Below are 26,879 nucleotides of genomic sequence, written 5' to 3' on the forward strand. Positions count from 1 at the left end.
ACAGAGGCTGCTTTATTCCATGAAGCCAGACCTGGCTCCTCCCCCTTCTCTCTTTTAAACAAATTGCCTTTTTTTAAATTGTAGTCATTATTGTTATTGATGTCGTCGTCATTGTTGGATAGGACAGAGAAATGGAGAGAGGAGGGGAAGGCAGAGAGGGGGAGAGAAAGGCATCTGCAGACTTGCTTCACTGCCTGTGAAGTGACTCCCCTGCAGGTGGGGAGCCGGGGCTGGAACTGGGATCCTTACGCCGGTCCTTGTGCTTTGCATTGGTCCTTGTGCTTTGCACCACTTGCGCATAACCCACTGAGCTGCCACCCGACTCCCTTTTTCTCCCTCACCCCCATTTTTTTGCCTCCAGGTTTATTGCCGGGCTCAGTGCCTGCACCACGAATCCACTGCTCCTGGAGACCATTTTTCCCCTTTTGTTGCCCTTGTTTTTTTTTTATCATTGTTGTGGTTATTATTATTGTTGTTGCTGTCTTTGGATAGGACAGAGAGAAATGGAGATAGGAGGGGAAGACAGAAAGGGGGAGAAAGACACCTGCAGACCTGCTTCACTGCCTGTAAAGCTACTCCCCTGCAGGTGGGGAGCCAGAGGCTTGAACAGGGATCCTTACTCACGCCATGTGTGCTTAACCCTCTGCGCTACCGCCTGACTCCCCTTCCCTTCCTTTATATACCAGAGCACTGCTTAGCTTTGGCTTATGGTAGTGTAGGGAATTGAACTTGAGACTTTGGAGCCTCGGGCTTGAAAGTCTCTTTGCATGACCATATGTTCTCTACCCACCACTCCGTTTTCCCCTTTTTTAGCTCAGGATATGTATCCTCACATCCCCCACTACAAACAGACTCATTCTCTCTCTCTCTTTTTTTAAAAAAATTTATTTATTTACTCCCTTTTGTTGCCCTTTTTTTTTTTATTGTTGTAGTTATTAGTGTTGCTGTTATTGATGTCATTGTTGTTAGGACAGAGAGAAATGGAGGGGGGGAAGACAGTGGGGGAGAGAAAGACAGACACCTGCAGACCTGCTTCACCGCTTGTGAAGTGACTCCCCCGTAGGTGGGGAGCCGGCGGCTCAAACTGGAATCCTTATGCTGATCCTTGCACTTTGCGCCACGTGCACTTAACCTGCTGGGCACGCTACCGCCCGACTCCCCAGACTCCTCATTCTCAATATGTACACCAGCAGCTAAATCCTTTTCAGGGTCACTGAGATAATTCACCAGGGATACTGTAGCACTGGGGCAGCTTCCGTGCTGCGGCATGTATGTGTGTGTGTATCATCTGAAAGCGTCAGCCTGGACTAGGGAGGCTCCTATTAGACCGACTCTGTCTTGAGACCTGACCAGCCACAGAAGAACTCAGTGGAAGCAGGACTGCTGTTCTGAAGAAACTGTTTGCTCATCCTGCTCCTAGAACCCAACAGCAACTACTTTGAGACAACACCAAGTAATTGGTTTTTAATTTAATTTTATTATTTATTTATTTATTTTACCTCCATTGTTATCACTGGGGCTCAGGGTCAGCGCTATGAATCCACTGCTTCTGGTGGCCTTTTTTTTTTTTCATTTGATAGGACAGAGAGAAATTGAGAGAGGAGGGGAGGGGAGGGAAGGGGAGGGGGAGGTGAGAGGGAGCGAAGGAGAGAAAGAGAGTGAGAAGAGAGGAAGACAGACATCTGTAGACCTGCTTCACGGCTTGTGAAGCTTCTCCCCTGCAGGTGGGGAGCCAGGGGTGCAAGCCTGGGTCCTTGTGCTTAATTCTATGTGTGCTTAAGCAGTGCACCACTGACCAGCCCCCTTAAACAATTGTTTGATAAATCATCCTAATCGCAGATAACTGACTTTATTTGTTTATTTATTTTCGCCTGAGGGCAGATCCAGCAATAATTATGTGTAGTCAGAAGTAGCTCGGCTGGACGGCACCAAAGAACTTACCTCGACTTTCTCTTCGTTTTCTTGTGAGCCATCCTACCAAGTAGCTGGCACGGTACCATGCTCAAGGTCCTGGGTGTGAGCCTGGCACATGGGAGCAAGTACACCAGAAGAGTTCCATCGATGGTGGACTGATGCTATGGTGTTTCTCTCTCTCTTTCTCTCTCTCTTTTACCAGAGCACTGCACAGTTCTGGCTTATAGTAGTGCTGGGGATTGAACCTGGGACCTTCAGTGCCTCAGGCTTGAGAGTTTGTTTGCATAACCGTTATAACCTCTTCCCAGGCCCCCCCCCACACACACACACCTTGGGAGCCAGTGAGGTCCAATTTCTGCACAAAAAAAAAAAAAAAAAAAAAAAAAAAGGCCTCTAGCTGGTTCAGTCCTCAGCACCACCACCATAAACTAGAGTTGAGCAATGCTCTGGTGAAAACAAACAAACAAACAACAACAAAAACCCTCTAGCTTTTGTTTCTCCTTGGGACTTGGTATGGGTCTCTGTCCAAATGTATCATCCTGAGTTATAATTCTTTGACCTTAAGTAATATATGTTCACCCTCTTGATTCAGAGGTTAAGAGGATCTGGAAGCACGGCAGCCATAGCTGTGACCCCATTTTACCTGTGACACTGGACACAGGTGACTTCTAGCTCCACTAGCCAAGTTCTTTATCTGTTCATCAGGGGATACCGTCCCCAACTCGAATCTCTAGAGTTGTGAGGGTTAAGTGAAATGCCACACTGCCTGCTATGTTCAATTCAATGAGGACAGACGCATCCCATTTCAGCGCATTCCAGTTTACCTACTGACAGTCAAGTCTTCAAGCAATTTCATTTACTTAGATAGAACACACTAATTTGGTGTAGGTGCTACCAAACTGAGTACAGAACACATTAGTTTGGAATTGTGGTGTTATGACTTAAGAGTATGAAATCTGCACTGTGTACAGTTCCACTCCTAGTACAGAGTTCCTAAAACCCTCCTGACTTTAGGAGGTATTTTTTTAAAAAAAACCTTTTAAACTACATTTATTTATTATTGGGTAGAGACAGAGAAATCGAGAGGGCAGGGGGAAATGGAGAGGGGCAGAGACAGACACCTGCAGCCCTACTTCACCACTTGTGAAGCTTTCCCCCTGCAGGTGGGGACCAGGGCTTGAACCCGGGTCTTTGTGCACAGTAGTGCGACTCACTAGGTACGCCACCACCTGGCCCCATAGGAAGTATCTTTTGTTATTACAAAGAGCGCTTTCTAGCACACCAGAGTTTATGTTACAACATGACTTTTGGAAAGCCCCTGGATAATTCTGGGGACCAGCTCTGGCCCCACCCCCACAACATGAGGGGAGGAGGAGGGGGGGGCCCAAACCCAGCAGAAACCCCCATGTAAATCCCCAGGAAAGGCCAGGAGGCAATGGGAGAGGAGGAGTCTAGCCCCTCACAAGCTGTTTTCCAGTTCAACCATAGGGGCCTTCGCTGCACAACAAATCCAGCCAGTGCTCTGCAAAGGCTGAACAACCCCAGTGGTCTAAACCAGGAGGTTGCTGGTTCTCCTCCCACAGCTGAGACCTGACTCATTACGTCCTCACTGGTGCTTGTGGCCACAGCACAGTCTCTAGGGCTTTCTGAGCAGGTCATACGTGAAGACATATGATCATATACCAAGCACATTACATAGGGCCAACTGCAGTGTCCGCACAAGATAAAAACTCTGAGCAGTGGTGCACTGGATTAAGTGCATGGACCTGCACAAGGATCCCAGTTCGAGTCCCCAGCTCTCCACCTGCAGGGAGGTTGCTTCTTGAGTGGTGAAGCAGGTCTGCAGGTCTCTCTCTCCCTCCCCTTCAATTTCTCTCTGTTCTATCCAATAAAAAAATGGACACCAGGAGTGGTGGATTCGTGGTGCCAGCACAAAGCCCCAGCAATAGCCCAGGAGGAAGAAAAAAAAAAAAAAGAAAACAAAAAAAAACCTCTTGCTTTTCTGTAGCTCTGAGAGAAGACTTCCTGGCTAGGAAGATAGCATAATGGTTATGTGTAAAAAAAAAAAACAAAAAAACAAAACAACCTTTCATGCCTGAGGCTCCAAATTCCCAGGCTTAATCTCCCACACAATAAACCAGTGCTGATCAGTGCTTGGTTAAAATAGATAAATAAATAAATAAATACAATAAAATAATTCTTTTTTGCATAAGCACCCCCCACCCCTGTGTCTGTATCCAGTTTTTTTTTTTTTTTTTTTTTTGCTGAGTCTTTATGACTGTGTGATTCCACCGCTCCTGATTGACTCGCAGTCCCAGAGATAAAGGGTGAGGGACAGAGAGATTCCACAGTATTGCTCCAGCTCTTGTAAAGCTTCCCCTGTGCAGATACTCCCATGTGGAGGCTGGGTGCTCCAACTCAGGGCCTAGTGCGTGTTCTAGTGTGGTTTCCATGGGGAGAACATCTCTCACCCCCCTTCTCCTTTTGCTGGTGTCCTGGTCCCTCTCGGAGCCAATAAGGACTCCACGATCTCAGACCCTCACTCAGTAAGTCAGGCTACAGGCTGATCCAACCACCAGTGGGAAATGGTCCAGTCATGTCTACCTTGAAGTGAAGCCCCTGTACAAGCCCAAAAGTACTGAGTCTGGAGAGTTCTGGCTGGTGAACAAGAAAGAACCTATGCAGATTCTTTGAGGGTGGCAGACTCCCAACTCCACAGAAACCACGGCTCCCGTGCTTGGGGACCTTGCAGACCCTGCCCCAGAGTCACCATTTCAGCCGGTCGTGCTCCCCGTGACCTGCTGGTGGGCCTGGGGTGCACGTTTGAGTCCTCTCTTACTCCACGCCCTTTACTTCGTGGCAGTTCGTGGGCACCAGCACAGCAGCTACCTCTTGCGTATCTTTCTTTCATTAAAACATCAGCGTCAACTCTGAGAAGACTCCTCAGTCAGCTGAGCAACATGGCGACCTTGGCTTTTCTCTTCTAGCATGCATTTCACAGGGATCTTGTCAATCTGGACACTTTAAGTGTGTGCACTGTTGCACGCCAATTATACTGCGTTAAAGGTGTGTGTGTGTGTGTGTGTGGGGGGGGTTTGCACCAGATAAACTGGTCATTCACCTGAGGGAAAAAGAGGATTTCTAACTCTTATAATCTAAATAAATAGGCTCTGGGTGAATCTGGACTTCTGAAAAGCAAAAAACCAAACAAAACAAGATAAACACTAAACTTATAGGGGAAATACAGTCCCAAACCTTATAACATCGAATTGGAAAATGCTTCTTAAATAGCACATAAAAAGCACTAGCAAAAGAAGCTGATAATTTAAACTAACTCAAGAACTTCAGTTTGCCAAAAACCATTATAAAAAAGGACAAAATAACAGGCCACAAAAATAGATAATCTGTGACCCACCACCAAAATAGCACACAGATATATCGAGACCAGCTACAAATCAACAATTAGTAAACAAACACGCCAGTTGGAAAAAGCAGAGCTGACATTTATAGAGGAGGAAACATATGTGAGCAACACACAGAACAGCACTGACTCAATTCATCTACAAAGAATGCGGATCCAGGGAACGTGTACAGACTGCTGGTGGGAATGCAGATTGGCACACCCACATCAGAAAGTCATCTGGCTTTATCTCACCAAGTGGAACACACACTAGGCCGAGAGTGTCATGGCCAGGGGCATCTTACCAGGCCCAGAAAGAATGCACATGTCTTTCAGCAGCAGAATTAACGATATGTAAGGTCTGGACACACACACACACACACACACAGACACACACACATACACGCACACGCACACGCACACGCAAGGGGCTGGGCGAGGGAGGGAAGGCCAAGATAAAAGCAAATGGTTGGAAATGTTCTAGCTCTTGGGCTGGGCTGGGGCCGCACATGTTCATTATGTCACTTGTTAGGCTGTATGAACCGTATGTGTGCTACGCATGTTCCTTTGTACGCATGTCAAGTGTTGCTTTACCACTCATTTCAGAGACAATATCATTATTAAAAGGACAGAGGGCTGGGAAGTGGCACATCTAGTAAAGCACATGTGTGACAATGCTCAAGGACCTGGGTTCAAGCTTCCTGTCCCCACCTGTAGGGGAAGCGTCACAGGGGATAAAGCAATGCTACAGGGGTCTCTCTCATTCTCCTTCACTCTCAATTTCTGCCTCTATCAAGTAAATATATATATGACTTGATAGATATAAAAATGACACGAAATCAGAAAGTTTCAAATAGTCTTTCCAGATTTGACTTCTCTTTAAAGCTATAAACCAGTCCTGCTTATAACCAAGTCATTCAGCTATGCCTATGGAGCCTGAGATCATAGATGAGATCATAGTGAGTTCAAGGCAAACTCTTACCTTTCCCTAAAATAAAGTGTCAGCAGTCCTCACAGAGCAAATGCCATTCTCTAAAATGGCATTTTCCAGATCAGGAAAAAGTCAAATTTACCAGAAGGAATCCACTTGTTAAGTTTCTACTTTCTTGGCCTACTACACTGAGTACCTTTTTCTTTGTACATGGAGGAGACTCTGTGTAACTTTAGCAGAAGGAAGCACAGAGAAGAATGCCAGTAAGTCAACAACGTCAAGAAAAGGGGCTCCATGCTCCCACATCTGCCCCAAGTTTGTACGTTCTTGTTTCTCCCCACCCCTCCGTCCCAGAACACTGCTGAGATCTGATTCATGACAGTGCTGAGGACTGAACCTGAGACTTTTGACCCTTTAGCATGGAAGAGTCTTTCTGCATAACCATTATGCTATCTCCCCAGCCCTGTGTCCCAAGTTTACCAAGTGAACTCTTCCTATCTGTATAATAAAGAAACTGAAATTAAGATAGAAGATGGGGGAGGGGTTGCTGGGAACTTGCTTATGAGTGATTTCACTGCTCCAGGCTCACTTTTTCATTATCTCAGACAAGACAGAGAGGCAGAGAGGGATGTAGAAGGACACCATAGCACCAGAGCTTCTCCTGGTGCCTTGGCACTCCCAGGTGGCACTGGGGTTAGAACCTGGACTGCATGTACGGCAAGGCATGCACCCTACCAGGTGTCTCTCTTCAGGCCCCTACAATGGACATCTTTTACAGTTCCTTTCTACTGAACATTTCCAAGGACAACAACTGCTTTCTAAATAGGAGTGTACATATATACGTGGAAACTTAAATGGCTCTTAAGCCTTTATCTTGAAAGGCTTTTTTTTTTTTAAAGATACCTATTAAGTTAAGCAGAATGTTATGAATCAGTGCACCAGCTAAACATTCTTCAGTCTTCTGAGGGATTTAAAAAAAAAAAATTTTTTTTTTAAGGCTCTCACACTAGTAACCTACCTGAGTCACAAAGTCATTTCCCACCCAGTTTTAGGTTTGGGGGGCATGAATTGGCTTCCCTTGCTTTTTTATTTTGGGTTCACACAAAGCAGTTTCCTCACTCCTGACAGAGCCACTACAGAAGCCCCACCTGGAATGCATTCATGCATCTGAAATGCCCCCCCACCCCCCAGCATGAGAAACTCGATCCATGGGAAATCAAAGAGAGAGGGTGTTTTTCAGAACCCAGATCCAGTTTTCACAACAAACTGGTACACTATCCATTTTCACAAGAACGTTCTCCCAGTAACTGTGAGAAGGTTGATGTGCGAAGGTTCTTGGTGTTTTACACACACTTCAGAGCAGCACCTAGTAGAGGGGGCACATGGGGCGGGGGTGTCCACAGGTTTTCAATTATAAGACTGGGAATAAAGTAAAAAAAGTTCACTGTCAACTTTAAGTCTCAGAAGCTGACTTAAACCAAAAGTAGAGACACTTCATTTTTTCCAGTAGCATGGATCATGTGTTGTCAGATTTCAGAATCAAATTAAAGGATGATGTTAATGGAGTCAACTCTTGTCCAATCAAACCACATCCAAGGAAATGTTTTCAGGTTACTCCCTCCCACCCCATTTACTTCAGTAGTTTTCCCATCTGATCACCAGAAGTGACATTGTACAGCAGTCGAGGATTTGTGCAAGCCAATCTGTGGTAAGCTTTGCCAAGCAACTGCTGTGGACACCAGCTGACAGGCTACTCTCCCATCCACTCTGTGAAGTCTTCTGTCAGCTCCATGTTACAGTCAAAATCAGAGACTCAGAAATGGAATCTGACTGGGGTAGTCAAGTGGGAAGCAGAGCCTTGCCCCAGGCCTGCTCTCTGCTTATTCACCTGTACTATTCGCCTCTATTCTTAAGGCAAGAAACATCTGAAAGTTTTAAATAAAAACTCAAACAACGACATAGCAAGCACTTAAAGAAAGGGTAGAAATGACAGACTTTACTCCTTTTCTAATTTTGTTTTTGGCTGTATAAACAAACACCTTCTAGTCCAGGGTGTGACACAAAGACTGGAAGAGATGACGGAAGTAAAGTTATTGTTTTCTAAACCATGAAGATTAAGACAACGTTAAATTTTGGGATGCTGGGGCTCTGCAGAAGGCTTTCATGTCTGAGGCTTGGAGGTCCTAGGTTTAATTTTCCATCATAAGCCAGTGCCAAGCAGTAAGTACTCTGGTAGAAATAAATAAGTAATAAAAATTTTAAAATCTGCCTGCTTGTCTGTCTTCTAATCACTACGAGGCAGGGAAAAAAAGTCCATGTGAAATTATGCATACGCGAAGTTAGAAGAGCTTCAAAGGGCCAGGCGGCAGTGCATCTGGTTAGGTGCACACACTACAGTGTGCAAGGACCTGGGTTCAAGCTTCAGGACTTGGGAGGAAGCTTCACAAGGGGTGAAGTAGGGATGCAGGTGTCTCTGTCTCTTTCCCTCTCTATCTCCCCCTCCCCTCTCAATTCCTGTCTCTATCCAATAATAAATAAATAAATAAAATAAAAGAGGAGCTTTAAAATGGATACATGGGGAAATAGAACAGAAAGGCAGGATTTCACAAAAGACAACAGGAGACAGAAATTCTAGGCAGAAATGGGATGACAACAAAATTTCAAAACCTAACATCAGAACAATTCCAGTAATTTAGAGGCACACTAAATCATTGTGAACGCAATGGTAAAGCACTTTCATAATGACCCACCCAACAATAAGCGAGGCCGATCAGACCTAAGTGCAAGCACTACAGCAACATCTGGTGAATGACCTACAAGGAGCCGTACAATGCTCTGATTGTCAAAGGGCAAAGCCGACTGCGACAACCACTAGGAAAGCAGAGACACAAGCTGGGGCTTTAAATAGAAACTGGGCAACAGAAATTGGGAGAGCAGGATGGATGGATAGACGATGCCGAGTGGATTATGCTGAAAGCGCTTTTCTGCCCACATGGCGGTTATAAACCGAAGCTACATTTGCAACATTTGCAAAGCTACTGACTGAAAAGCTGAAAGATGAATATCACTCCATAGGCACCAAAATCATAAAGGGCACAACAGTCCACCAAGGGATCTTCCCCACATCGAATTAAGACTGCACACCAAGCCTTATTATTCCCCCGCCCGCCCGCCCCCACTTTATGGCTTACAATAGGTAGAATCCCTCATCTCCTCAGGGCAGACACTCTCTACCCAACCTCGGTCCTTTCTATCATCATGCATTACTTTTCTCTCTCTCTCTCTCTCTCTCTCTCTTTTCTTCTCATATAAGCAATTTCCATTTGAAACACAAGTTACCTGTTCAAAGATATTTACAATTATTTAAAACATTTATCATCTTTATTTATTTTTTTTATCATCTTTATTTATTGGATAGAGACAACCAGAAATCAAGAGGGAAGGGGGAAGCAGAGAGGGAAAGAGACAGACACCACCTGCAGCCCTGCTTCACCACTTATGAAGCTTTCCTTCCTCCTGCAGGTGGTTCAAGGAGGCTTGAGCCTGGGTCCTTGAGCACTGTACCATGTGCGCTCAACCAGGTGCCCGATATTGACAACTATTAAGTTCTCCAAATTGACAACTAGCTCTCCCACTAACCTGAGGGGAAGGGGACAGAGCTTTATAGTAAGTACAGAACAATACCTGGGTAGTAGCTTGGCTTAGACATGTGAAGAAACGCTTGAACAAAATCAGTCTTTAGTAAGATGTCTCAACAACTAAGTTGGGAAGGTGAACTCCATTCTTCCTCCTGACTATTCAGATGTTTCTCTGATTGTCACTGATACTGCCCCCTCCCCCCAGTTCTCCCCCCCCATTAAGAAACTGGAGGAGTAACAAGGAGGTCTGTGTACCTGCCTCAGGCTTCTATTAGGCTTGTGAAATATCTATTTTTGATTTATTTGTGTGCTTGTTTATTCATTTATTTTTACCAGAGCACTGCTTAGCTCTGGATTATGGTGGTGCTGGGGATGGACTGAACCTGGGACTTTGGAGCCTCAGGCATGAGAGTCTCTTTGTATAACTTGCCTATGAAGTATATTTTCACTCATTTGCAATCACTCTGCTGATTGCAAATGCCTGCTAAGTCAAAGCAGCTAGCTACCAGTCAGAGAGAGGGAAGCACTATCAAAAATATGGGTGTGGGCACTGAGAGAGGAATGAGAGAAGGAAAGACAAATAGGAATTACAAGGGGAGGTGGAAGAACAGATTTTATTTTCCTGACTCACTGGGATAGGTTTCAACAGATCACCGATGAAGCATAGACTACATAATTAAAAGCATCCAACAAGAGGAAAAAGGGCAGTGATGTTTTGAAAAGGAGGTAACTGATGAAAGATAACTTGTAAACCTCAGTCATGGTACATTGCAACTCTGGTACGGTCTTATACTTTAATTAACTAATTAATCAATTCATTTTTCCCCAGTTAGTAACTGCTACTACAGCACTGCTCAGATCTGGCTTACGGTGGTGCCAGGGATTGAACCTGGGAACTCTGGTACTTCAGACTGTTGCACTACCGATGGTGTTCTCTCTCCTGTCATTTATTTATTTATTTATTTATTTATGTATTTGTTATATTTTTTCAAATTATTTCTCTCTCTCTCTCTCTTTTCTCTAGGGTTATTGCTGGAGCTTGGTGCCTGCACTATGAATCCACTGCTCCTGGAGGCCATTTTTTCCATTGTTGTTGTTGCTGTTAGATAGGACAGAGAAACTGAGAGACAAGGAGCAGATAGAGAGGGGGAGAGAAAGATAGACACCTGCAGACCTATTTCCCAGCTTGTGAAGTGACCCCCCTCCCCCGCAGGCGGGGGGTCAGGGGCTCAAACCGGGATCCTTACGATTCTCACTATGTGCACTTAACCTGGTGTGTTACTGCCTGGCCCCTTATTTACTTTTGTCCCAAGATAAATGGGAAACAACTCATCTGGCTTCCTCTGCTCACACCGCAGCACCATCTGCCCACACGTGCAGGAAGCAGTAAGCAACAGGAAAGACACGGGGCGGTCTAATTTCTTATCTGATAATACATTAAAATTCTCAGTCCACTGATTCCCACCCCTTAAAAAGAATGTCCGCTGCTCTACCTTTTGTATGTACTTATTATTCTGTTACCAGGGTTATCACTGGGGCTCAGTACCTGCATGATGAATCCACTGCTCCCAGTAGTCACTGTTTCCCCATTTCTCTTTCTTTCTCCCCTCCTCTCTTCCTCCTTCCACCCCAGAGAAACAAGAGAGGAAGAGGGACGAGAGAAAGAGAGGTACTTGCAGCACTGCTTTGCTGCTTATGAAGCCCACCCCACAGGTGGGAACTGGGAGCTTGTCCCTGGGTCCTCGCACTCAGTAACAGCCGAGCTTCATCAGCTGCACCCCTGCCCCGCTTCTGTCCATCTTGTTTTAAGGTTCACAGTGCTCTTTCCCGCCTACCCTCTGCTGTTTTAAGAGCCTCATGAAGAAGCACCTTAATATCATATTCAATACAGAAACAGGCTTTGGAGCTCAACAGATCTAGATCTGAATCCTGGTCTGGACTTGAGACTCTGGGCAACTTACCAAACCTCTGTGTGGATCATAGCAGCATGTACAGTGGTATATGATCACAAATCATACAGATAAATCAATGGACACCGGGCTTCAAAAGTCCTGACAGAGAGTGCCCTCCATATACAGACTGCTCACAGACCGGTCCACCAACTCCCTGACTTTAGGAAGGGAATACTCTATAGATGTGGCCGTGGAATTTCTTTCCGGGAGAAAACTGACAAACAGGCACTTATAACATGACATGATATATGTTTTATTGGAGAAAGCTCAGGGTACCATGTGAATAAGTACGGGTGGAAAGAACTCGCATGGTGGTAAGAGGAAACAGGTAAGTGAATTTAGCCATTTAAGTTAGTGATTCAGCTCCTAGTCCTAAATTAATTTAGATAGAGAAGTTAAGGAACCAGCTGTATACATACATACATACATACATATATATTTTCATTAGTTGAATCCTCAGTACCAACAAAAGTAAGAGCTGAGCAATGCTCTGGTTAAAACAAAACAAAGCAAAACCCATGATGTCATCACACAAATCTGCAAGCCCTGTTCTTACAGCCTCTGGGCACTGGGAAATAGGGGCTAAGAATGAAACACTCATAAGCACGGTTCCATATCATATTTCAGAAAATGGATATTTAAGTGGTCCTGTCCTCTTTCTTATACAACTTACAAGATTCTGATCCCATGGCCCTATCAACTTTATAGAAACTTATTAATTTTTTTAAATCTGTTATTAAGACATTTTTCTTTGGAAAAAAAAAAAACTACACACAGTAACACTGGACTCTACCTTAGGTTCACAAACCACTTCTACACAGGACGCGGGGCTTCTTCCGGAGTTTTCCTCGGAGCTTTACCCACCAAATGCCGTCCTGCGGCCCCTCCCAGTCACACTGTCACCTAGCCCGGTGGGAGCCTCCTGCCCACATTAGCCTCTTTGACCAACTCTGCTTCCTCCCCAGGCTTAGTTCACCATCACAGCAGACTTTCCTAACGGGCCTCGACTAGATCTTAGTCCATGGGGAATTTGTCTCCATACTATCAGACAGTATTTCTTCACAATTAGGCACAACGTGAGCCTAAAACACACACTGTAAATGCTACTGAGTAAAAAGATAACCTTTTGAAAGATTTTAAGGGTAGAAACAAAGTTAGAAAACCAGGACATACGATAGCAGGTACATACAATACCTGGGGCTGGACAGTAGCACACCCCGTGAAGTGCACACAGAATAAAGTGCAAGGGCCTGTACAAGGATCTGGGTTCAAGCCCCCGGCTCCCCACTTGCAGGGAGGATGCCTCACAAGCAGTGAAGCAGGTCTGCAGGTGTCTCTCTTTCTCTTTCAATTTCTCTCTATCCTGTCCAATAAAATGGGGAAAAAAGTGGCCTCCAAGAGCAGTGGATTCGTAGTGCTGGCACCAAGCCCCAGCGATAACCCTGGAGGCAAAAAAAAAAAAAAAACAACAAAAACAAAAACCAAAACCAGGATGTTGTATGTTTTATGGGAATAAAGGAAAAAAAAAACTATCAAAAGATTTTCTTTTAATCTAACAAAACAAATTATAGGTGAGTCATGAAAGGAATATATTCCATCCTCATGGGAGGGATAATATACATGTATATGGTCAACACAGAAGTGCTGAGTCACTACCAGAAGGACAGGGTAAAAAAGACAATGCAAAGTCAAATTCTTTTTTTTTTTAAATTTACTTTCCCCTTTTGTTGCCCTTGTTTTTTATTGTTGTTATTGATGTCATTGTTGTTAGGACAGAGAGAAATGGAGAGAGGAGGGGAAGACGGGGGTAGGGGGAGAGAAAGACAGACACCTGCAGACCTGCCTCACCACCTGTGAAGCAACTTCCCTGCAGGTGGGGAGTTGGGGGCTCAAACCGGGATCCTTATGCCGGTCCTTGCGCTTCGCGCCATGTGCGCTTAACCCACTGTGCTACCACCCGACTCCCGCAAAGTCAAATTCTTAAACACTACTGGCATCCTGCTAAATTTGACTCAGAAAGACTATTTTCTCTCTTGGCCTTTCCTGCTGACTGCCTCCTATCAGCCAGGGCTTGGCTGATGCTAACTCCAAAAATCACCCCACAACTCAAAACACCCAAAGGTGGGCGGGCTTATATCAAGATGGTTACCTTCTGCCTCCCCTCTAAAGAGAGAAAGGAGGCAAGTAAATCAATCATAGGCAAAATTCTTCCCTATGGATCTAGAAAAGGTTTAAGAGATTTGGAAGCCAGAACACTAACAACAATACATTGTGTGGTACAATTTCTCTATCACACTGTTTCTAATCTGTTAATGAAGATTCTGTAGGGGCAGCCTTGCAGGTGGTGCAGTGGTTAGAGCTTGAATCTCATCAGCCTGAGATCCTAATTTCGATCCCTGGTATCGTGTGTAATAGAATGATGCTCTAGTTCTTTTTCTCTCCTGTGATAATAAATAGCTAAATCTTAAGCAAAGGAAAATTAAAAAGAAAGATGATGTGGGGAATTTGACAGGGATGCAGCTCAGTGCTTGTCAAGTCCATGCTGCACACACGGAGCCCCAGTTAAAACCGAATGTGTGGAACTAGCAAGTCAACAGCTTAACAACACAGCTGATCATCTGATGTTGAGTCACAGGAAAATTAAAGGCCACAAAAATCTATATAGACACCCAGCTGTTCTCCACACCTATGGACATCTAGTTTTTTCACAAGGGAGTCCAAAATATTCAATGAAGAAAACCTCGTCAAAAAATGGTGTAGGGAAAATTGGATTGAAACGTGGAAGAATGAAACTAAACCACCACATTTCACCACACATAAAAGTAAACTCCAAATGGATCAAGGATTTGGATATTAGACCAGAATCCTTCAAATAGTTGGAGGAAAACATTGGCAGCATTCTTTTCAGCCTAAAATTTAAGTCTTCAATGACTCAAATATAATCCCAAGGAAAACAAGACCAAAAACAAACCAGTGGGACTACATCACATTGAAAAGCTTCTGGGTGGGGGAGACAGCATAATGGTTATACAAACAGACTTCCATGCCTGAGGCTTATGGTCCCAGGCCCCACTACCAAAAGCTTGAGTTTAGTAGCACTCTGGTAAAAATAAAATAAAATGATAAATTTAAAGATTTTTGGATAGCAAAAGGAGCCATGCTCCAAATAGAGAAACTCCTTACAGAATGCGAGATCTTTATGTATCATATATCAAACAAAAGGTTAGTAACCAAAATATAGGGTGGGGGTAGATAGCATAATGGCTATGCAAAGAGACTCTGATGCCTGAGGCTCCAAAGTCCCAGGTTTAATCCCCTGCACCACCATAAACCAGGGCTGAGCAGTGCTCTGGTGTTTCTGTGTCTTTCTCTCTGCATATCTCTCAAAAATAAATATATGAATAAATGAATAAATAAATAATATACTTATATAAAGAGCACATCAAACAGAAGCAAACAAACTGTTTCTAAGACTCGTGAGAACTATGGTGGTAATCTGTGGGAGGTGGAGGGTTGGGGACACAGAATTTTGGTGGGGGTGTGGTGTGAAAACTATGCACTGTAATTTTGTCATCTTGTAACCTACTATTAATCACAAACATTAAGTGGGGGGAAAAATGAGCTCACCAAAGTCAGCAACAAAAACCCAAATGACCCCCTCCAGAAGTGGAGAGAGAATATGGACAGAATATTCATTAAAGAAGAGATCCAAAAAGCCAACAGACAGACAAAAACAAAAAACAAAAAAGAAAAAACAAAACAAACAAACAAAAAAAACCCAGAAAACAATTAAAAAAAAAACCCTCTAAGTCAATGATAAGAGAAATGCAAATAAAGACAAGACAAACGAGATATCGCTTTACTCCTGTGAGAATATCATACAGCAGAAAGGGCAGTAACAACAAATGCCGGCAAAGTTGGGAGGGTGCTTAAAGGAACCTCCTGCACTGCCGGTGGGAATGTAAACTGGTCCAACCCCTGTGGAGAGCAGTCTGGAGAACTCTCAGAAAGCTAGAAATGGACCTACCCTACGACCTGGCAATTCCTTTCTTGGGGATAAATCCTAAGGAAACACCCCCCCCCCCCACGCACACACACATATAATCACAATTTGTATTAGTCCAAACTTGGAAGCAACTCAGGGGTTCAATAACAGATGAGTGGCTAAAAGGGTTCTAAGTATATACACAATGGAATGGAATACTACTCAGCTATTTAGAATGATGAGGTCACCTTCACCTCATCTTAAATGGAGCTTGAGGGAATCATGTTAAGTGAGATAAGCCAGAAAGAGAAGGAGGAATATGGGATGACCTCACTTGCAGGTGGAACTTAAGAAACAAGAACAGAAAAGGGAAATACAAAGTACAACTTGGACTGGGTTTGCTGTATTACAGCAAAGCAAAGGACTCTAGAGGAAGGAGGGAAGGCAGGGGGCTATCGTGATGAGATGAGAAACTGTGTCCATGTGTAAGCCATTACCCCCCCATAAAGTAATTAAGAACGTAAAAGTCTAAAACACACACAGAGACAAAACCTTGCTGTCTCATCTTGAAATATAGCATACTATTTTTAAAAAACATTTCTATTTTGTAAGAAGAGACTTACTGGCTTTATGAGAGGAGAGAGAGAGAAAAGGGCAGAGACATTCTGAACCTGGGGCCTCAGGCATACAAGTCTTGCGCTCCAGTGGTGAGCTATCTTTTTGGTTCTAAAAGGGGAATGTTTAAAACTAAGTTAAACTTTTTTTTTTGGGGGGGGAGGAGGAATTCCATTGTTTGTTATCCTTCATGTCATCATGATTAAAAAAAATCTTTATGGTCATAGGCTCTTTACTGTCACTACTCTAAAGTAAGGGTTTGTTCTTCTTAACATAATAATATAGTAAGGCTAGTGGGATTATTTCTTCTTTTTAAAAATTTATTTAAATATTTTATTTTATTGAACGATACACAGAATGAGAGAGAGGAGAGGGGAGGAGAGAAAGAAGAGAACCAACTAGAGCACTGCTCAGCTCTGGCATATGGTGGTGCTGGGAATTGGACCTGGGATCTTGGAGCCTCAGGCATGAAAGTCTTTTGCATAATCATTATGCTGCCTCCCCAGCCCCAAAGTTTTATTTATTTAAAGAGGGAGGGAGAGAAGGGCAGAGAGTAAGAGGGTTAGAGCTGAAATAGCTCAGTTGGGAAAGCGTTAGACTGGAGAGAGTAGGAGGGAGGGGGAGAGGGAGAGAGAGGAAGGGGGGGAGAGAGGGGGGAGGAGAGAAAGGGAGAGAGAGGAGGAGAGAGGGAAGGAAAGAGCCGGGAGAGAGAGGGGAGGGGGAGAGAGAGGGGGAAGGGGAGGGAGAGAGAGAGATTATGGACTAGAACATTGCACCTGGCATATGTGTTGCCTGGGACTGAACTAGAGACCTCATGCTTGAGAGTCAAATGCTTTATCCACTGTACCACCTCCGGTGCCATGGGATTCTTCATTCATTCTCATTTACATCCTTTTAAAGATTTTTAAAAATATATTTATTTATTATTGGATAGAGACAAAGAGAAATTGAGAGGAGAGGGGGAAATAGAGAGGGAGAGAAACAGAGAGACACCTGTGGCCCTGCTTCACCACTTGTGAAACTTTCCCCCTGCAGCTGGGGACCAGAGGCTTGAACCTGGGTCCTTGTGCAGCCAACCACACAGCACCTCCTCTAATCTATATCTTTTTTTGAATCCAGGGTTTTTTCTTTCCTAGTATTGGAGTTACCTTGGAAAGGGTTTTTTTTTTTTTTTTTTTTTTACCACTTCCAACTTTAGTTCGTCCTCAGGGAAACATGAATCTTACATTACTTTTTTCCATGCTCTGTGTCACTGACAGTCCTATACAGAGTTGCTTAAAAAATAAACATGGGTTATTCACAGCGCTCTGCTTATTTTTCTCTGAATGTCTGCTTCCTCTTTCCATGCAAACAGTGCCCCTGGCAGATGAGAGAGGCGCATTTGAGAGAGCACAACTCTGCTTTCACTAAGGGAAAACAGTGAGGTAATCAGGCTCTGCCCTTCTCCCGTCCTAGCTGACTCACTCTCCTCACTTCCCCACATCATCTCTAGGTCTGGGGGAAAGTGCAGAGGCGCTTGTTCAATGCCCGCCACGCATTCAGCTCCATGCTAGGCGGCACGAGGGCTATGAGAGCAGGCAGGGCAGTGGCTCTGTCTACAAAGCATCCGAAATGTCTATCTCCTCACTATACCAGTCTACTTTGTTTTGGACTTTGAAAGGAGTAATAAAAAGTAAATAAAATGTCTGAAGTCACAAAACAGCTCAAATTACGTTTAGATGCGGAAAAGGACACAAGCTGATGACAGAGGAAGCATGAGAAGACTCTAACTGTCCTTACTGCTATGCAACTCAATGCTGTTTAGTCAACAAGGAAGAGGATGTCAGGGAATAAAGGAGGTTCAGCGTAAAGCTTAACACAGCACAGGCCCGGGACGAGGTGTGGACAGAGAGTGTCAGTTATAAAGAAAATGAGAATTCAGGTTTTTCAGTGAAAGGTTAAGTGTCAAATTCAGAGTCGTCACTCAGCATCAGTGCATCAACTACGGAGTATTTGAAAGCCTATTCCTATTTTGTCAGAGAGGAGGAAAGCGAGCTAAGTGCATATATGCATCTCTGTTTCTAAAATGCAGCTAAGAATCTATCAAGTCTTCTCAAAATGTAAAGGAAAAAAAAAAAAAAAGGAGGGGGGAAGAATCACTTAATTATTTTGCCATAGAAAGAGAGAGTCAGCTCCCAGAACACATGTCCTGGATGTGTAGGGATGGAGGGATGGCAGCTGGGTCCCCAGGAAGAGGTGCCCCTTACTGCTGAGTGACAGCCCTGGCAGCACTTTTTTTTCCTTAAGTTCTTAGAATGAGACAAATGAAAACATTCTCACGATCCCTGACTACTAAAGTTCTTCACTATAATCACAGGAATGACTCACAGTCCTGTGCTAGTATCTCTTTACCTAAAAAAAAAAAAAAAAATCATTTTTTAATTTTTAAAATTCCTAATCAAAGATAGAACAGAGAGAGAGAGAGAGAGAGAGAGAGAGAGAGAGGCAGAACATCGCCCTGGTACATGCTGTAGCAGGGCCTGAACTCAGTACTATTAGACCCAGAGCCCTAGCCAGCGTGCTACTTCCCAGTCTGCAGTGTCGCACTGTCTGCTCCGTTCCAGTTGCTGGGTCACCTGGTCTCTCGAGTGAGAGCTGTTGGTATGGGAGATATAATGTGAGAGCAGAGAGAAAGGAAAAAGAGCTGTGTGAATGATTTTTAAAGGCAGCAGCTTTCAGAGCACCATCAAGTTCCAAATGCAATGTACTCACTGGTGAGCAGACAATGTAAGTCTTTTTTCTTTCTTTCTTTCTTTCTTTCTTTTTTTTTAATTCACTATACTGGCTTGGGAAGTGGCACAATGAATAAAGTGTTGGACTCTCAATTATGAAGTCCTAAGTTTGATCCTTGGCAATGCACACAGCAGAATAATGGTCTGGTTCTCTATTCCTCCTCTTCTAACACTGATAAATACAATTTTAAAAATTCACTATACAAGAGCTAGACAAGACAGCACAGAAGTTATACAGAATGACTTGCATGCCTGAGGATCTGAGGTTTGAACTAGGGTAGTACCGAAAACCAGAGCTAAGCAGTGCTCTAAAAACACAAACAAGCAAACAAAAAAATCAATGTATAGTCTTTATGAAGCAGTTTGTTAAAACTCAAGGGCTAATTAGCCCTAAGAACAATTGCATAAAAAAGAGATGCTAAAGTACATATATATATATATTTTTTTTTTGAAAAAAATCACTTTATTTTTTATTTATTTATTTATTTATTTTTTCCTGTAGTCTCCCCACCAACCCACCCACCCCAGAGTCTTTTACTTTGGTGTAATACTCCAATTCCATTTCAGGTTCGACTTGTGTTTTCTTTTCTAATCTTGTTTTTCAACTTTGGCCTGAGAGTGAGATCATCCCATATTCATCCTTCTGTTTCTGACTTATTTCACTCAGCATGATTTTTTCAAGGTCCATCCAAGATCGGCTGAAAATGGTGAAGTCACCATTTTTTACAGCTGAGTAGTATTCCATTGTGTATATATACCACAACTTGCTCAGCCACTCATCTGTTGTTGGACACCTGGGTTGCTTCCAGGTTTTGGCTATTACAAATTGTGCTGCCAAGAACATATGTGTACACAGATCTTTTTGGATGGATGTGTTGGGTTCCTTAGGATATATCCCCAGGAGGGGAATTTCAGGGTCATAGGGTAGGTCCATTTCTAGCCTTCTGAGAGTTCTCCAGACTGTTCTCCACAGAGGTTGGACCAATTGACATTCCCACCAGCAGTGCAGGAGGGTTCCTTTGACCCCACACCCTCTCCAGCATTTGCTGCTGTTACCTTTTCTGATGTGTGACATTCTCACAGGAGTGAAGTGATATCTCATTGTTGTCTTGATTTGCATTTCTCTGACAATCAGAGACTTGGAGCATTTTTTCATGTGTTTCTCGGCCTTTTGGATCTCTTCTGTGGTGAATATTCTGTCCAATTCCTCCCCCCATTTTTGGATGGGGTTATTTGTTGTCTTGTTGTTGAGTCTGGTAAGCTCTTTATATATGTTGGTTATTAAACTCTTATCTGATGTATGGCATGTAAAGATCTTCTCCCATTCTGTGAGGGGTCTCTTGATTTGGGTAGTGGTTTCTTTTGCTGTGAAGAAGCTTTTTAATCTGATGTAGTCCCATAGGTTTATACTTGCCTTAGTCTTCCTTGTAATTGGATTCGTTTCATTGAAAATGTCTTTAAAATTTATGCGGAAAAAAGTTCTTCCAATATTTTCCTCTAAGTATCTGATAGTTTCTGGTCTAACATCCAAGTCCTTGATCCACTTGGAATTTACTTTTGTATTTGGTGAAATACAGTGATTCAGCTTCATTCTTCTGCATGTTTCAATCCATTGTTTCCAACACCATTTGTTGAAGAGACTCTGCTTTCCCCATGTACTAGACAGGGCTGCCCACTATCACCATTACTATTCAACATAGTGTTGGAAGTTCTTGCCATAGCAATCAGGCAGGAGCAAGGAATTAAAGGAATACAGATTGGAAGAGAAGAAGTCAAACTCTCCTTATTTGCAGATGACATGATAGTATACATGGAAAAACCTAAGGAATCTAGCAAGAAGCTTTTGGAAATCATCAGGCAATACAGTAAGGTGTCAGGCTATAAAATTAACATTCAAAAGTCAGTGGCATTCCTCTATGCAAACACTAAGTTAGAAGAAATTGAAATCCAGAAATCAGTTCCTTTTTCTATAGCAACAAAAACAATAAAATATCTAGGAATAAACCTAACCAAAGAAGTGAAAGACTTGTATACTGAAAATTATGAGTCACTACTCAAAGAAATTGAAAAAGACACAAAGAAGTGGAAAGATATTCCATGTTCATGGGTTGGAAGAATTAACATCATCAAAATGAATATATTACCCAGAGCCATCTACAAATTTAATGCTATCCCCATCAAGATCCCAAGCACATTTTTTAGGAGAATAGAAAAAATGCTACAAATGTTTATCTGGAACCAGAAAAGACCTAGAATTGCCAAAACAATCTTGAGAAAAAAGAACAGAACCGGACGCATCACACTGCCAGATCTCAAACTATATTATAGAGCCACTGTCATCAAAACTGCTTGGTACTGGAACATGAACAGACACACTGACCAGTGGAATAGAATTGAGAGCCCAGAAATGAGGCCCCACACCTATGGACATCTAATCTTTGACAAAGGGGCCCAGACTATTACATGGGGAAAGCTAAAGTACATATTAAGGTGTAGTTTCCCAAAAGAATAAAACCTCCCAAAGGAAGGCATTGCAAAGCACCAAAAAGGCAAACAGTGGTGACAGACAGCTGCTAGGCCCAAGGCTTGCTTTCTCCTCCCTTTGGGAAAGCTGTTAAAAAACAAAAGGGTAAGGCTTGCTCTATAACAAAAACAAAGCTTCTCATGGATCTAAGTCTTCACCCAAATTATAGTTACTTTATTGCCTAAACTAACATTTCAACATTATCTTGTTACAGTTTTGAGGAGTAAAATAAAAATAATTTTTAACACCCTAAAGCCAGATCTTACTTTAGAAACAGCTGGTCACTGAGTTCAAATTAAAATGTATTGTGGGGAGTCAAATACTAAGACTATCTCTAGACTAAGAATGTAAGATTCTAGAGACTAGAGACAACGTTCTTTTTTAAGATTTTTTTATAGTGAGAAGGGTCAAAAGGTGAGAAGGATGACAGCGTTCTCACACAGTGACTTCCAAATCGTTGTCTCTGAAGCTCCGATCCTGGCTCATTTAAACTCTAAGCACACATCTTTAACTCTCCACCAGCTGTTCCCACTTCTCAAACTAAACACCAACTCTTCTAAGTTTCTCTTTTCAAGTCAAAGCGACTTCCTCTGGTGCCTTCTCAAACCCTGACACAGGCCTTGAAATCACCGTATGTATGTGTGGTAGTGCGGAGCCATCTTGACTCCAGGTTTTTACGAATTCTGTGTCTTTAGAAAAAGAGACAGACAGATGGGAAAGAGAGACACTGAAGCACCATTCCACCATCCATGGAGTTCCACCCTCTTTTGTTGTCCATAGTGTTCCCATGGGTGCCATGAACTGAACCCAGGGCCTCATTTTCACACTTCAAATATTGATTCTGATGTTCCTAGGATCTAGAAGTTTTGAACACAGAAGAAGAAAAGCCCTGTTATGCCATGTATCTGTTCCTAACGAGCAAGTATGATCTTTACATGAACAGATCAAGAAGGACCCCAAGCAGATGAGGAGTGAGGGTTTCAGTAACAAACCTAGTCACTGGTGTATTGCACCAAAGTAAAAGACTCTGGGGGCGGGGGGCGGGGGGGGGGGGCAGGTCCTGGAACACGATGGCAGAGGAGGACCTAGTACGATTGAATTGTTATGTAGAAAACTGAGAATGTTACACATGTACAAACTACTGTCTTTTACTGTCAACTGTAAACCATCAATCCCCCAATAAAGAAAAAAACAAAACAAAACAAAAACCCCCAGTCAGCTGTAAAATGTGAATAATGAAAGTACCTGACTGGTAAGAAAGCCAGAGGACATGGACTTGGTTGCTTCTGTTCACTGCTGCGTCCCCAGCATACTATTTAATACTACTTATGAAAAGAATCACGTTGTGATGGTTGATGTGAGATTTGAGAATAGACGTAAAATGCATAGTGAGCAGCACACAGAAACCTCCCGGATTCACGTTTATATCTGTAGACATACTGCCATGTTCCCAAAACGCACCAGAGAAGTAGTTGCTACAAGGCTGCTGTTTATCCCAATTTTCATTTACTCTGGAAAGAACTAGATAGGCACAGCTGGCTTAGGAATACTGAGTCTTCTTTTGTTGATTATTTTGTGGAAGAGCTGGGCCTGATTTCACTTGTCTGGGGTGCTCTTTCAGTCAAGCAGATAGACAGACAGACAGACAGGCTGACCGACTGACAAAGGACTACAGCACCAAAACTGTAGATGGTAAATGATACACTTACCTTATTTTCTTCTAGAAATTTTAATTTTATGGAGACATCACTGCGCATTTTATCATATTTTTCCTTGTGTGCTTGGAACAAATGCTGTGACTGCTCGATCTTTGGCAGGGTATTAGCATCACGTGGTCCAAGATTCAGCTCTTCCAAATCAGTACGGTAGGCGTCATATTCAATCCTGGAGAGAAAGCAAGTGACGAGTAAGCCTACAGAAACAGACGGAACACTTTCAAGAAGTGATGCAGAGTCACGTTAGCCTAGGAGGCCACACTACTGCGTAGTAATCCCTGCGTTCTTGCAGGCTCTGACATAAAGAATTTAACACAGAGTCCTTCATGTAAGCAGGAGGAGGGGAAAGTGGAAGTTCCCTTTTAAACTGTCTTTAAGTACAGCATTAACTGATAAATAAGACATCCAGAATTTAAAAGCCAGCTTATTGGCTGGGTGGTGGACACTAGTAGAGCGCACACCGTAATCATGTGATGACCTGGCTTCAAGCCTCCGGTGCTTCAGAAAGGGGAAGCTTCATAAATGGTGGAGCAGTGCTGCAGGTGTTTCTTCTCACCCTCCACCCCCTTCTGTCTCTCACCCTCTGTAAAAAAAAAAAAAAAAATTAAAAAGCCACTGGGAGTGGTGGAATTGTGTGGGCAGAGCCTCAGCAATAACTGGCGGCAAAACCAAAAAAACCCCGTAACAATACAGATGCCAAAACCTACTGCTGCTGACATCAAGCCCCCAAATAAACTGACTAGTACTGATAAAGCACAGTGGGAAAGTGAGGACAGTAGACTTCAGAATGACTTCGTTCAATTGGGAAAAGCTACACTGAGGGTAAGTGACCATTCAAGTATAGTCCAGGCCAGCAATTCGCAGCAGCAATACAATGTGAGCCACATCAGACTTTCTACTCACCGTTAAAAAAAAAAAAAAAAACACCAAAAAACACCTTACCTGTTTTTTTCAACAATATTATTTTATTTTGCTTAGCAAATATTAACACGATATGTAATTAATATGAAAAAATTGCTAATGAGGTATTTTGCCTTCCAGCGGGAGTACTGACTCTCTGAAACCCACTGTGGATTTTATATTTTCATCACATCTTGATTCAGACTACCCCACTTCAGGTGTTCAATCAACATAGGAGGTTAGTGGCTTTTTTTTAGGCAGGGGCAGAGAAGGCAGAGAGTGAAAGAGACCACAGCACCAAGGCTTCCTGCAGTGTGGTGGGGGCTGGGCTTGAACCCAGGCAGGGCACACGGCGAAGCGGCGCACTATCCGAGTGAGCGATTTCACCAGCCTACGGTGATATTTAGACACCAACAGAATATACAGCAGTGGCCCCTGTGTATTCCCTGAGTTGCCTCCCCAAATTTCTAACACCACTGTCTATCTGAAGTAGTTAACCCACTGCAATCAACCCCATGGCCCCCTGCACCCCAAAACAGCTCTGTCATGGCTCACTGTAGGCATGTACGGCCTTGCTGACTAAGAGAAGAGACCCAGCAGTTTCAATTAGTCAATATTCAGCTAAGAAGCAGCAAAGTCACCTCAAATTCAGTTAAAATGAGCACTACAAAGTTCACGCCCTAAAACTAAAGCTCTTTACTCAAATTAGCGACACAATTCACAGCTCCCACTCTGGAGATACATATTTTTATAGGGCCGGAAGATGGCTCCCCATGTGAGCTCCTGGCCACCACCTGGGAGCAGCTGCAAGTGGGAAGCTTCCCACGTGGTGGAGCAGTGCTGCTCGGCCTGTCCTTCCTTCCCTTAAAAGCCCACATCTAGTTTGCAGACAGTCTCAAAGTTCACCTTTTGGTAAGAGCGTCTCTAACAATGCTCCTTGCCACCAGAAGGAGAAACTATTTTCTTTTTTCTTACCTTCAGGGTTATCACTGGGGCTCGGTGCCTGCACTAAAAATCTACTGCTCCTTTCCCCATTTTTTTTGTTGTTGTTATAGATGTTGTTGGATAGGACAGAGAGAAATGGAGAGAGGAAGTGAAGACAGAGAGGGGGAGAGAAAGACAGACATCTGCAGACCTGTTTCACCACTTGTGAAGCCACCTCCCTGCAGGTGGGGAGCCGGGGGCTCAAACCGGGATCCTTAACAGTTGGTCCCTTGAACTTCACACCATTTACGCTTAACTTGCTGCTTTATCGCCTGGCCCCTGAAAAACCATTTTCAAGACTCAACTGTTTTGCTTCGAAGTTACCAGTCTGAACTGAATCCTATCAAAAGAGTCAGTGATGGCTGGTTACTTTGGGGCTGAAAGTACCAGGTACTCACATCTGAAAAGTCTGGCCCACCATTGTTCTGCTGGAGAGAAGTGACAGCAAAGCTGTGACCAGATTCTCTATCTGTAGAGGGCTAGGAAATATTCAGGCACAATGCACAATAGGTGCATCAACAGGCCACCCCACACTTGCCTAAACTGTCACTTTTTTCATATGATCAAACAGATGACCCTTGCCCTGCAACTCAGTAAATTCTGGTTTTGATAAAGAAGAAAATTTAGTCCCTGATGCAAGTTTGGCTGAGAAACTTTCAGTCTGGGGTCCCTTCTGCATGTCACCCCTGCGCAGCTAATGTTTTAGTTCTGTAACTAACCTGTTCCCCCCTGCTTCAGAAACAGCACAGATTAGTCACATTTAATGAATAAAATTTAATGAGCAAAATAATACACTGGACTTTCAGAAAAGGGATAAATTATAGGGTGACATCATTGTTGTTGGTGGATCTGTTTTTTTTTTTGGTGGTTCTTAAAGAACACGAAGAGGTCATTTAGAGGTTTTTCAGCTAACAAAATACATACAGCTTGATTTAGAATTTTCTTCAAAAGCCTCAGATAAACTGACACATTATATTCAGATTAGAACACTTAAAGTCATAGTTCTCATTATAAGATCATATTTTAACTTGATGTGATTTTTGAAAAGTTTCATTTACTATGAGAGGAGAAACAAAACAAGACAGAGCATCACTCTAGCGCAAGTGACACTGGGGCCTGAATTTAGGACCTCATCCTTGAGAGTCCAAAGATTTATCCACTTCTGGGTCTAGCCACCTTCTGCGCTTAAGCGGCTGCGCTACCGCCCGACTCCCTGAATTAGTATTTTTAAAGGTGTACGAGATGAAGGGAGAAGAGAACGGGAACAACACACTTAGACGTCTTTCTTTTTCTATTTCTCCTTCCTTCTTCCTTGGTTTTCTCTAAGTCTTAACTGCTCTGGGCTGACGTTTGGACAGAAAGAGCAAGACTGAGAGGCAGACAGAAAAAAAACACAGCACGGAAGCTTCCTTTAGTGTGGGGGGAGGTGGGACTGAACCTAGGCTGCACACCTGGCAAAGCAGTGTGCTATCCAGGGAGCTATTTTGCCAATCTTAGATTCAAGTCTTTCTTTCTTTCTTTTTAAAGATTTTATTTATTTATTAATGAGA

The 26,879-nt window shown here is 43.3% G+C and overlaps 1 protein-coding gene across 9 annotated transcripts in view; it reads right to left on the bottom strand.

The window, feature by feature from the left end:
* The window catches only part of ARFIP1 (ADP ribosylation factor interacting protein 1), a 123,188-nt gene that overhangs the window by 22,563 nt on the left and 73,746 nt on the right, over window positions 1–26,879 (bottom strand). For all 9 annotated transcript variants that reach the window (XM_060178943.1, XM_060178948.1, XM_060178945.1 and 6 more), the window contains one exon: window positions 23,440–23,614. In XM_060178943.1, coding sequence (XP_060034926.1) covers window positions 23,440–23,614 — 175 coding nt within the window. The remainder of the gene's footprint in view (window positions 1–23,439; window positions 23,615–26,879) is intronic.

Source organism: Erinaceus europaeus, chromosome 19 (assembly GCF_950295315.1).
Source record: "Erinaceus europaeus chromosome 19, mEriEur2.1, whole genome shotgun sequence".
In the NCBI taxonomy this organism is placed as follows: domain Eukaryota; kingdom Metazoa; phylum Chordata; class Mammalia; order Eulipotyphla; family Erinaceidae; genus Erinaceus; species Erinaceus europaeus.